Below are 12,341 nucleotides of genomic sequence, written 5' to 3'. Positions count from 1 at the left end.
CTTTGTATGAAACAATTTAGAGTCCTACACGAAATGAATCCTTAACAACATTTGGAAAATAAACGAGCTTTGTCATTTGTGTGACATTAAATGGAATCACCAACACTAATGAGATGCCACAACCAAATACCTCTTTATTTCCCATGTCATTTAATACTTTTGAATTACATGTATCTTATTCTAAAATTCAATGTTAAGGTTAATATGGTATTGCTAAACAAATTGATTTTCGTCATCCCTTAATAGTATTGCTAAACAAATTGATCATATTCAAATGGTCGAATTGGCTGATGATGAATCATTACAAATACGTATGTGATAGCATAACAATTCAAATACTTATTTGGTACACAATTATCTCGTCAAAACATGTTTAAAATACATGCCCCTATAATTAATTAACTCATTTTGTCGCACTAACGTATATCTTGAACATGTTTTTTTGGCATTGAGTGTTAAAAATTAAAGGGAATAATGGAAATCAAGCGAATTTAGTTTTTTTATTTCAATTTTTTTAGTATACAACAAATTTGAGGAGGGTATTTTCGTTATTTAACGAACTTTTCGTTTGTCCAAACAAGGAGTGACGTCATATCCAGAAGCTTAGTTAGGCCCCCTTTTTAACGGTCGACACGTAATAGCATGGGGCCCCGCAAACGATTCCTGCGCTAATGAGACACGCGGTTCTGGTTTCGCTTGCGTCACCAATCTTTTGGGACAACGAACTTGACTTTCCGCCATCTGCATCTTGCCACGTGGAACAGAAGGCCTCATTTGGGCCCCACTTCCAGCTGGTTGTCGTGCTCGCTCGCTTGGGTCCCGATGGAATGAAACAAAACTACAAAAGTATTAAAGAACAAGATTTTAATATTTTATTCTCTCCTCCTCACATGTCCATGTATGGATGGAGAAAATAAAAATTAATAGATCTTAAATTAAATTGAAAATTAATACCAGAAATTCACACCCTAAACCACCAATCATATTATCCGTTTTGAGGTTCAGATTCCCGTGAATACATTGAATCCCTCACAAATTTATTCTTCATGGACCCATCAATTGACTCGAAGTGAGACTCGAAGTCCAAGTCACTAAACCCATGAAAATGCTTGATTGATTGTTTGAAGGTGGGCTTAGTCATATATTTTCTCTCAATAAACTTGTGTCTTACCGAAGTGAGACACATTGTTTTTAGTATCATTTATGAGAGTTTTTCCTTTCTGAAAGCCGTGAGTTTGATTTTCATTGAATGTGAATATAAAATTTTCCTGTATTTACCTAACATGGATGGTTTATGAGTTATTATGTGGTCATATTCAATGCATACCCCAAAAGTAACGATTGGAAACTCCTATATGAAAAATAAAAACTATTGATAAATTAATTACCCCTTTCTATGTACGAGAACAAAAAAAATACAAAGTGAAATCAAAAATTAAATTGGTTAACATGGATTATATGAGAAGGGAAACAAAAAAAAAGATGGAAGTAATTGAATGATAAAAAAAAAAGTTGGTCAAGATTGAACTTTGACCAACAAGAAATCGTTGCGAATTTTACATAATTACATCATAAATATGTCATACAAAATAATACTATAAACATGTATTATCAATATCATTACTTTATAAGAGTGTATTTCATAAATTAGTGGCCAATTCCAATTAGAAATACTTGGTGATTTTTTGATGCAAAACTTGAAGGGTTGAATACATAAGAGCATATATGTGTAGATATTGAAAACAAAATGTAATTAGTGTCATTTGATTTTGAATACTAAAATATATTTCTCCTCTGTTTATGTCATTGGTATGAACAGGGAGGATTTACTATTGGCCCAGGTTGGACTCAAGACCACCCTCGAATTTGTGACAAAAAAGAGTATACTACTAAATACTCAAACCCCAAAATAAACCTACTTATTTTTAATTCAAACCAAGTCTAAGAAACTTATAATGCTAAAACGAGGAAAACAAGTGTAAGGTTGTCCAAAATTATCGATCATAATTGAACCGATCGATAACCAAATCAATCGATCCATTTTTTTCAAAAGATTTACATATTTCTCTAAACAATTGATTGATGACTGAAAAATTAAAATAATCGATTGATCGATCGGTTAAATTTATGCCTAAAAAATGAGGAAAAATCGACCGTGTTCACCTCTAAACAATTGTCTCACTCTCCTTCCCATTTCTTGCAAGTTCATCGTGTTTATGTTTCACTCGTTCTCAACATCACATTTTCACAAAATGACAAGCAAGAAATGGCGAGTGATTGTGAGCCAAACTGTTAATTGTCAAAAAAACTCAAAACAACTTTGATTTTTTAGTGTTGTTCTTCATCATTTTGATTCTTGAAAGCATAATTAATGAATAACCCAAAAAAGTTCAGGTGACGCTGCCCATGGACTCCTGCACAACTTTGTACCCCGCCCGAAACAAAATCCTTCATCCGCCCCTATTGGTATGTTGATACCAAAGGAAGTTTTTCCTTGATATATAATAATAGAAATGCTTTTAATTTATTTTTCTTATTTCATTTTTTTGTAAGGCCGATCTAGGTGGGGCCCTTTGGTGACCTATTGATTAATTGAGGTAAGGGCCATCTACGTAAGCGACTCAAGCCATGTCAGGAGCCTAGGCAGCGCACAACGAAGTTGCTACTGGCAATGACCATGAACTCCTTGCAACGGCTTCGCTACGTCCGACCCAAAAAAGAGCTTGCATATGTTCTATTGTCTCGCTCAAAACACACACACCCTTCTTTTTCTTCTTCGGATTCGGAGATAACAACAACAACGAACCCGAAGCCAAATGACAATCTTTCCCCTAAAGAGCAAAAGCTGATGCGGCATTTCAAGAAATGTTCCACCATGAAAGATATAAACCAAATCCATGCCGATATTGTCAAGTCTGGCTTTGAATGCAGTCTCTATCTCATCGGTAAGATCATCGTCTTCTGTGCTGTTTCAGAGCGAGGAGATATCGGTTATGGTGTTTCAGTTTTTCAGAGAATGGAAAACCCAGATGGGTTTTCATGGAATACAATGATTAGGGGGTTTATCAAGGCTAATGAGCCACAAATGGCGTTTGATTACTATAAAAGAATGCAAGAGAAGGGAGAGGTCGCTGACAATTTCACATTCTCGTTCTTACTAAAGGGGTGTAGTCAGTTGGATTTGGCTGAATTGGGCAGGCAAATGCATTGTAGTACTATAAAACTTGGGTTGGAGTCGCATGTTTTTGTAAGGAACACTCTGATTCATATGTACGGAAACATGAAGCTCATTGGATATGCACGTCAACTGTTCGACGAAATGCCTAGTCCACAGCTGGTGGCTTGGAACACTATTATTGATTGTCATGTCTGTTGCGGCAACTGCAAAGAAGCGCTAGACCTGTTCTCTCTAATGCGGGGAAGTTGTATAGAACCGGATGATGCCACATTTGTGGCGACACTCTCTGCTTGTTCTGCTTTGGGTGCATTAGATTATGGGAGGAGGATTAACTCCTGTATCAATCGTAGTAGATTTCATAGCGTTGTGCAGGTTAAAAATTCACTCATTGATATGTATGTTAAGTGTGGAGCGGTTGAAGAAGCATTTGAAGTCTTCAATCAGATGTGCAACAAGAATACTGTCACATGGAACACAATGATACATGGCCTTGCAACACATGGTCATACGAATGAAGCATTGCTACTCTTCTCAAGGATGTTGGAAGAAAAGTTCGTGACACCAGACGTTGCTACTTTCTTGGGAGTTCTTTGTGCTTGTAGTCATGGAGGCTTGGTTGAAGAAGGCAAAAAATATTTCCATATTATGATCACGGACCATGGAATCAAACCAACGATAAAGCACTATGGTAGCATGGTGGACATTCTTGGTCGAGCCGGCTTTGTGGATGAGGCATACCAATTGATAAGGAGAATGCCAACGGACAGCAATGCAGTTGTGTGGAGGACATTGTTGGCTGCATGTCGGTTACACGGAAATGTTGAGATCGGGGAGCTGGCGAGTAGGCATCTGCTGGAATTGGTACCAGATCATAGCAGTGATTACGTTCTCTTATCAAACATATATGCCAGCGAAGGGCAATGGAATCAAGTCCTGAGCGTTCGGAGATCAATGCACTATAGAAGCGTGCAAAAACCCCAGGCCGGCAATAGCTTCATTGGCTTGCATCCTAACGCAGAATCAGAGATGGACGTCACTGAGACTTCTTATGAGACCAAAAACTAAGCAAACAAGGTGTGTATCTATCGTGTAAACTCTTGGTACATACTTTATTGAAGCACAATCAAACAGTACATAAATTGTTCTCTTGGCAGATCATTCGTCAAATCACTTGCCGAAATTTACCATTTCAGTTTAAGAACTCAGCTACAAAATAAGCTCACACGAATGATTTGATAATACATGATAGTAAATGGGGTTTGTCTTAGATAAAAACCAATTCTTCACTCAACATTAAAAATAGTCCATGAAAAATAGTCCATGCCATTAACTCTCTATAGTAATGATTTTGTTGTGGATGGTGTTCATATCTCTCCGTCCCATAGCTCAATGAGAGACTTGTAAGGACCTTCATCGGAGACGAATTCTTCTGCCAAAAGCCCTCTCTTCTGGGGGATTTGATCAATCTTGTGCAGGTCTTCTTCACTTAGCTTCCAATCAAATATCCCAACATTCTCTTTCATTCTCTCCTTGTTGAAGCTCTTCACAACAAGGCTCACTCCTTGTTCATAAACCCATCTCAAACATACCTTTAATTTGTAAAAATGCACCAAAACCAAGCTCTTCCTATTAGTTCATTATCATCATGAGTATATATGTATGCATGTATCTATATAACTGTGCACTAACTTGGATTTCAACCCAAAATAATGTCATAGAATTAATTACCTGAGCAACTGTTTTTCCGTTAGCATTGGCAATTTCTTTCAGTACATCACTGTCCAACACTCCCATACTGAAAGGTGAGCCTCCAGCACCCAATGGAGAGTAAGCAGTAACATGGATACCCTTCTCATCACAAAACTTCCTCAGCTTCTTTTGCTGCCAAAATGGGTTCATCTCCACCTTGTCCACATAAATAAATTGTTGGAAATTTTTTTCCTTCATTCAATTATTTGTTCTAAAGAAACTTACTCAGTATTACATTGAAGATATTGTTTGCTCTGGGCCGTGGGCCCGTAAAAATTTGTTCTCCATAAACCATTGGTTCTTAGGCCCAGTAAATGTGTCTTTGAGGGATTGGTTTATTCCAACTCCTCTCGTAAGATAATGTCCTCTTTGTTTGGTTCACTGTCGATACATCGGTTTACCCTAAATGGTTTTATTTCGGAGTTGGGGCTTTGCTTATAAAGCACTTGGGGCGAGTTAGAGACCAGTCTAACTGGACTGAGGTCCAAGACTTTTCTATGATACCATGTTAAAATTCTCAATCTAAACACATTGAAGATATTGTCTGCTTTGGGGTTCCGGTTCACTGTGGATAAATCGAGCTATCCTCAACGTTTTTATTTATATGCTTCTTTAATGTGAGAGTAGCTAGACTTTGCTTATAAAACAATCGGCGAGGTTATGACAGATCAATGTGAGATTTTAGTCTTGAGGTAGAATGTTTATCCGGAGTTGAATCAGGAAGGCTTGAGGTTGAATCAGGAAGGCTTGAGTTTGTTCTCACGCAAAAAATAATAAAGCAAACAAAAAAAAAACAAAAACAAAGGGACTCACTTGATTGACAGCAGGAGGGATTTTTGAGATGTCAAGTAACTTGATAAGCTTCTCGCAGGTAAAATTGCTTACTCCTATCGACTTGGTGAGGTTAAGATTTTGGCACTCTTCCATGGCCTTCCAAACAGATTCTAAATCAAGTGCAACAATGTCTTCCTTCTGAAACGGATATTGAGTACCTGGCTTTAAGCTCCCCGGAAAATGAATGAGATATAGATCAATATATTCCAGTTGAAGGTTCCTGCATCAACCACAAAGTAAATTTCCCTCATCTTTTAGAAAACTAATAGCATAATCTTATGACTTACTGCAGGGATTTTTTCAGTGCAGGAAGGACAAGGTGACTGTGACAATCGCCGCTACAAAGCTTTGAGGTGATAAACAATTCATGGCGAGATTTGATGAGGCCGAAACGTAAAGCTTCTGCAATTGCTTCTCCTAGAGGCACCTCTGACTGATAAATTGCTGCAGTGTCAAAGTGACGATACCCAACTTCAATTGCTTTGAGGATAGACTGTTTTATGTTTTGATTCACCCCGAAAGGGAATTCAGCTGTCCCAAAGCCTGCAAGTGGGATACTGGTTTTGTCGAATGTATTCAACTGAGCTGTTGGAATGCTCACCATTTTCTGTGATACTGCACCACAAGAGAAATCTTGCTTGGTCTGCTTTGTCCGCACTGTAGGACAAGCCGGACAGGGTAGATGATGAGGCTTTAGAACTGCCACTCCCAACTGGAAAAACATACTACGTCGAGCTTATGCATCGAGAAACCACTTGGATGATAGCGAAATGGTGAGTCTCTTTGGGACCAAACGACTTAGAAAGTCTTGAGTTCGAGCAATACTCTTGTGGCTAAATGATGAGTTTTGACCCAACTTACCTGTTGATATGTGGAATACTCATGTTTAGACTCACATAGAATACTTGTGTGGCCACTTGCTAGGTTTTGACTTAATTTACCTTGTCTTTGGGTGAAAAATTTATGTGTATACGGCTCTAACGATCTGTGTTTAGACTTATATAGAATGTTCAAATGGTAAATTTGTATGACCTCATTCTCGGTAAAACAAAAAAAACAAACTACTTATGCATCAACAAACATCAGAAAAATGGTGTTACAATTGTTCCCCGACAGATGACTTTAATCTTTTAAGTAGTGTCACATATTACATGTATAGTAGATTCAAGATGTGGCACGACCTGCATAATTGCATGAACACATAACCTAGACATGGATTTTTTAGAGTGTTGGTTTTTTTTTATAAACAGCAATATACATAGAATCCAAAGAAATGCAGGACAATAGGGTATCACATCAGATGGGATGGCACAAAAAAATCTGCAAAATCCTGCTCACCATTGTCTCTGATATTGCACCACAAGAGAAAATCTTGCTTGGTCTGCTTTGTCCGCACTGTAGGACAGGGTAGATGGTGAGTCTTTAGAAATGCCACTCCCAACTGGAAAACAAGTAGGTGGTGCTTATGCATCAAGAAATCACTTGGATGATAATATAGGGGTGAGTCTCTTGGAGACCAAACAACTCAAAAAGTCCTGAGTTTTAGCAATATTCTTGTGACTATACGATGGACTTTGACTCAACTTATCCCGTCTATCTGTGGAAAACTTCTTTGTGCGAGACTTGACGGCTTGTGTTTAGACCCACATAAAATATTCTTATAGCTATGCGTTAAACTTTAACCCACCATAAATTAGCACAAAAAGCCATCTTTTTGAGTTTTGGTTAACAAAAGAAAAACTTCATTGAAGCACATCAAAATGTACATTAAGTTTTTGCACTTGGCAGATTATACATTGGCTATGAACTATTTCTTTTCGTTTGGTTTGAAGTGTTACACAATCAGCTTGCTCAAGTTGGTCATTTCATCTAAGAAATCTTCTTCTGTTTTCTGTCCTCAAATTCCTTGAGTTCAGCTTCAATTCTTGCTTTTACACTTGCATGGAACCCCGGATACGGTTCATAGCCGCAACATGTTTGCAGAACCTGCAAGTGTAGCAACCACCAATCCATGCTATTCTTTAAATCAAACAAATAACTCTACTATTAAACTGAAGGAAGCGAACTCACCTCCAGCATTACAAAGAAAGGTTCCATCACAAGGGCTTGAATAAAGTAGTCCACACGAGCGGAAACCCGTTTCTGCAGAAGAATATCTTAGTGACATGAATACGATGATAATAATAATAAGAGGATGATGAATAATTCAAAATGATACCTCAAATACTCCATGGCCTAGAAACAGTCCAGTCCCACAGAACAACTGTGCTGGCAGAACAACCTGAATACATGATCAAGTCACAAACCATTAGCTGATGCGGCATTTCAAGAAATGTAATGTAAATAACGAACCCGAAGCGAAATGACAGTCTTTCCCCCAAAAAGCAAAAGCTGATGCGGCATTTCAAGAAATGTTCCACCATGAAAGATATAAGCCAAATCCATGCCGATATTGTCAAGTCTGGCTTTGAATGCAGTCTCTATCTCATCGGCAAGATCATCGTCTTCTGTGCTGTTTCAGAGCGAGGAGATATGGGTTATGGTGTTTCAGTTTTTCAGAGAATTGGAAACCCAGATGGGTTTTCATGGAATACAATGATTAGGGGGTTTATCAAGGCTAATGAGCCACAAATGGCGTTTGATTACTATAAAAGAATGCAAGAGAAGGGAGAGGTCGCTGACAATTTCACATTCTCGTTCTTACTAAAGGGGTATAGTCAGTTGGATTTGGCTGAATTGGGCAGGCAAATGCATTGTAGTACTATAAAACTTGGGTTGGAGTCGCATGGTTTTTGTAAGGAACACTCTGATTCGTATGTACGGAAACATGAACCTCATTGGATATGCACGCCAACTGTTCGACGAAATGCCTATTATTGATTGTCATGTCTGTTGCGGCAACTGTAAAGAAGCCCTAGACCTGTTCTCTCGAATGCGGGGAAGTTGTATAGAACCGGATGATGCCACATTTCTGGCGACACTCTCTGCTTGTTCTGCTTTGGGTGGATTAGATTATGGGAGGAGGATTAACTCCTGTATCAATCGTAGTAGATTTCATAGCGTTGTGCACGTTAAAAATTCACTCATTGATATGTATGTTAAGTGTTGAGCGGTTGAAGAAGCATTTGAAGTCTTCAATCAGATGTGCAACAAGAACATTGTCACATGGAACACAATGATACATGGCCTTGCAACACATGGTCATACGAATGAAGCATTGCTACTCTTCTCAAGGATGTTGGAAGAAAAGTTCGTGACACCAGACGTTGCTACTTTCTTGGGAGTTCTTTGTGCTTGTAGTCATGGAGGCTTGGTTGAAGAAGGCAAAAAATATTTCCATATTATGATCACGGACCATGGAATCAAACCGACGATAAAGCACTATGGTAGCATGGTGGACATTCTTGGTCGAGCCGGCTTTGTGGATGAGGCATACCAATTGATAAGGAGAATGCCAACGGACAGCAATGCAGTTGTGTGGAGGACATTGTTGGCTGCATGTCGGTTACACGGAAATGTTGAGATCGGGGAGCTGGCGTGTAGGCATCTGCTGGAATTTGTACCAGATCATAGCAGTGATCATGAGCGTTCGGAGATCAATGCACTATAGAAGCGTACAAAAACCCCAGGCTGGCAATAGCTTCATTGGCTTGCATCCTAATGCAGAATCAGAGATGGACGTCACTGAGACTTCTTATGAGGCCAAAAACTAAGCAAACAAGGTGTGTATCTATCGTGTAAACTCTTGGTACATACTTTATTGAAGCACAATCAAACAGTACATAAATTGTTCTCTTGGCAGATAATATGTTAAATCACTTGCCGAAATTTACCATTTCAGTTCAAGAACTCAGCTACAAAATAAACTCACACGAATGATTTGATAATACATGATAGTAAATGGGGGTTGTCTTAGATAAAAAACAATACTTCACTCAACATTTTAGCATATGAATTAGTAAGATATATGATTCCATGAAAAATAGTCCATGCCATTAACACTCTATTGTAATGATTTTGTTGTGGATGGTGTTCATATCTCTCCGTCCCATAGCTCGATGAGAGACTTGTAAGGACCTTCGTCGGAGACAAATTCTTCTGCCAAAAGCCCTCTCTTCTGGGGGATTTGATCAATCTTGTGCAGGTCTTCTTCACTTAGCTTCCAATCAAATATCCCAACATTCTCTTTCATTCTTTCCTTGTTGAAGCTCTTCACAACAAGACTCACTCCTTGTTCATAAACCCATCTCAAACAAACCTTTAATTTGTCAAAATGCACCAAAACCAAGCTCTCCCTATTAGTTCATTATCATCATAAGTATATATGTATGCATGTATCCATATAACTGTGCACTATCTTGGATTTCAAGCCAAAAATAATGTCGTAGAATTAATTACCTGAGCAACTGTTTTTCCATTAGCATTGGCAATTTCTTTCAGCACATCACTGTCCAACACTCCCATACTGAAAGGTGAGCCTCCAGCACCCAATGGAGAGTAGGCAGTAACGTGGATACCCTTCTCATCACAAAACTTCCTCAGCTTCTTTTGTTGCCAAAATGGGTTCATCTCCACCTTGTCCACACAAATAAATGGTTGGGAAAAATTTTCGACCATTCAATTATTTGTTCTAAAGAAGCTTACTGAGTAGTACATTGAAGATATTGTTTGCTTTGGGCTGCGGGCCCGTACAAATTTGTTCTTCATAAACCATTGGTTCTTAGGTCAAGAAAATGCATCTTCGAGGGATTGGTTTATTCCAACTCCTCTCATAGGATAATGTCCTCTTTGTCTGGTTCACTGTCGATACATCGGTTTACCCTAAACGGCTTTATTTAGGAGTTGGAGGTTTGCTTATAAAGCATTCGGGTGAGTTAGAGACCACTCTAATTGGACTGAGACTTTGCTATGATACCATGTTAAAATTCTCAGTCCAAACACATTGAAGATATTGTCCATTTTGGGATTCCGGTTCACTGTGGATATATTAATCTATCCTCAAAGGTTTTATTTATATGCTTCTTCAATGTGAGAGTAGCTAGACTTTGCTTATAAAACAATCGGCTAGGTTATGACAGATCAATGTGAGATTTTAGTCTTGAGGTAGAATGTTCATCAGGAAGGCTTGAGTTTGTTCTCACGCAAATAATAATAAAGCAAAAAAAAAAAAAAAAGAGCAAAGGGACTCACTTGATTGACAGCAGGAGGGATTTTTGAGATGTCAAGTAACTTGACAAGCTTCTTGCAGGTAAAATTGCTTACTCCTATTGACTTGGTGAGGTTAAGATTTTGGCACTCTTCCATGGCCTCCCAAACAGATTCTAAATCAAATGCAACAATGTCTTCCTTCTGAAACGGATATTGAGTACCTGGCTTTAAGCTCCCCGGAAAATGAATGAGATATAGATCAATATATTCCAGTTGAAGGTTCCTGCATCAACCAAAAAGTAAATTTCCCTCATCTTTTAGAAAACTAATAGCATAATCTTATGACTTACTGCAGGGATTTTTTCAGTGCAGGAAGGACAAGGTGACTGTGACAATCGCAGTTATAAAGCTTTGAGGTGATAAACAATTCATGGCGAGATTTGATGAGGCCGAAACGTAAAGCTTCTGCAATTGCTTCTCCTAGAGGAACCTCTGACTGATAAATTGCTGCAGTGTCAAAGTGACGATACCCAACTTCAATTGCTTCGAGGATAGACTGTTTTATGTTTTGATTCACCCCGAAAGGGAATTCAGCTGTCCCAAAGCCTACAAGTGGGATACTGGTTTTGTCGAATGAATTCAACTGGGCTGTTGGAATGCTCACCATTTTCTCTGATACCGCACCACAAGAGAAATCTGGCTTGGTCTGCTTTGTCCGCACTATGGAACAGGGTAGATGATGAGGCTTTAGAAATGCCACTCCCAACTGGAAAAACAAGTATGTGGTGGAGCTTATGCATCAAGAAACCACTTGGACGATAACGTAGCGGTGAGTCTCTTTGGAACCAAACGACTCAGACTGAGTTCTAGCAATACTCTTGTGACTAAATGATGGGCTTTGACCCAACTTACCCTGTTTATATGTGGAAAACTTTTGTGTGCGGCTTGACGACTCATGTTTAGACCCACAGAGAATACTCTTGTGGCCACACGCTAGATTTTGACTTAATTTACCTTGTCTTTAGGTGAGAAATTTATGTGTGCACAGATCTGACGATCCTTGTTTAGATCCATATAGAATGTTTAAATGATAAATTTGTATGACCTCATTCTCGGTAAAAAAAAATAAAAACTTATGCATCAACAAACATCAGAAAAATGATGTTACAAATATTCCCCAACATATGACGTTAATCTTAAGTAGTGTCACATATTACATATGTATAGTAGATTCAAGATGTGACACGACCTGCTAGCATAATTGCATGAACACATAACCCAGACATGGATTTTTTAGAGCCTTGGTTTTTTTTATAAACAGTAATATATATAGAATCCAAAGAAATGCAGGACAATAGGGCATCACATCAGATGGGATGGCACAAAAAAATCTGCAAAATCCTGCTCACCATTTTCTCTGATATTGCACGAG

At 38.5% G+C, this 12,341-nt stretch overlaps 3 protein-coding genes and 1 pseudogene across 5 annotated transcripts; 2 read left to right on the top strand and 2 right to left on the bottom strand.

The window, feature by feature from the left end:
• Positions 1-2,625: 2,625 nt before the first annotated feature.
• Positions 2,626-6,195, top strand: LOC119987193 (pentatricopeptide repeat-containing protein At2g02980, chloroplastic-like). 3 transcript variants are annotated; one of them, XM_038832008.1, is made up of 2 exons: positions 2,626-4,252; positions 6,066-6,195. In XM_038832008.1, the coding sequence occupies exon 1, from the start codon at positions 2,672-2,674 to the stop codon at positions 4,241-4,243; it is 1,572 nt and encodes a 523-aa protein (XP_038687936.1). In that variant the 5' UTR covers positions 2,626-2,671; the 3' UTR covers positions 4,244-4,252; positions 6,066-6,195. The 3 variants fall into 3 exon arrangements, with proteins under 3 accessions (XP_038687936.1, XP_038687934.1, XP_038687935.1); XM_038832006.1 differs by having other exon boundaries at positions 6,054-6,188; XM_038832007.1 differs by lacking the exon at positions 6,066-6,195 and adding an exon at positions 5,799-5,935.
• Positions 4,262-6,798, bottom strand: LOC119987194 (non-functional NADPH-dependent codeinone reductase 2-like). The gene is made up of 4 exons (XM_038832009.1): positions 6,049-6,798; positions 5,741-5,981; positions 4,907-5,083; positions 4,262-4,767 (listed from the first exon to the last, which is right to left on the bottom strand). Exons 1-4 carry the CDS (start codon positions 6,483-6,485, stop codon positions 4,543-4,545), a joined length of 1,080 nt encoding a protein of 359 aa, XP_038687937.1. The 5' UTR covers positions 6,486-6,798; the 3' UTR covers positions 4,262-4,542.
• Positions 6,799-8,104: 1,306 nt separating this feature from the next.
• Positions 8,105-11,395, top strand: LOC119986937 (annotated as a pseudogene).
• On the bottom strand, positions 9,560-11,756 carry LOC119987195 (non-functional NADPH-dependent codeinone reductase 2-like). Its single transcript, XM_038832011.1, has 4 exons — positions 11,260-11,756; positions 10,952-11,192; positions 10,160-10,336; positions 9,560-10,019 (listed from the first exon to the last, which is right to left on the bottom strand). Exons 1-4 carry the CDS (start codon positions 11,574-11,576, stop codon positions 9,795-9,797), a joined length of 960 nt encoding a protein of 319 aa, XP_038687939.1. The 5' UTR covers positions 11,577-11,756; the 3' UTR covers positions 9,560-9,794.
• Positions 11,757-12,341: the final 585 nt, after the last annotated feature.

The sequence above is a fragment of the Tripterygium wilfordii genome, chromosome 20, assembly GCF_013401445.1.
Source record: "Tripterygium wilfordii isolate XIE 37 chromosome 20, ASM1340144v1, whole genome shotgun sequence".
Lineage (NCBI taxonomy): Eukaryota > Viridiplantae > Streptophyta > Magnoliopsida > Celastrales > Celastraceae > Tripterygium > Tripterygium wilfordii.
The sequence above is the reverse complement of the archived record's forward strand: the minus strand, read 5'-3'. Positions and strand labels throughout refer to the sequence as shown.

What these genes read in the sequence shown, in the direction of transcription:
- LOC119987195 (XM_038832011.1), bottom strand. Translation starts at nt 11,576, where the DNA reads ATGGTGAGCATTCCAACAGCCCAGTTGAATTCATTCGACAAAACCAGT. An exon ending in GCACTGAAAAAATCCCTGCA is followed by an intron (nt 11,193 to 11,259) that starts GTAAGTCATAAG and finishes TGGTTGATGCAG; the next exon opens with GAACCTTCAACTGGAATATA. An exon ending in ATGGAAAAACAGTTGCTCAG is followed by an intron (nt 10,020 to 10,159) that starts GTAATTAATTCT and finishes GACAAATTAAAG; the next exon opens with GTTTGTTTGAGATGGGTTTA.
- LOC119987193 (XM_038832008.1), top strand. Translation starts at nt 2,672, where the DNA reads ATGACCATGAACTCCTTGCAACGGCTTCGCTACGTCCGACCCAAAAAA.
- LOC119987194 (XM_038832009.1), bottom strand. Translation starts at nt 6,485, where the DNA reads ATGTTTTTCCAGTTGGGAGTGGCAGTTCTAAAGCCTCATCATCTACCC. An exon ending in TCCCTCCTGCTGTCAATCAA is followed by an intron (nt 5,084 to 5,740) that starts GTGAGTCCCTTT and finishes TATGTGGACAAG; the next exon opens with GTGGAGATGAACCCATTTTG. An exon ending in ACGGAAAAACAGTTGCTCAG is followed by an intron (nt 4,768 to 4,906) that starts GTAATTAATTCT and finishes TACAAATTAAAG; the next exon opens with GTATGTTTGAGATGGGTTTA.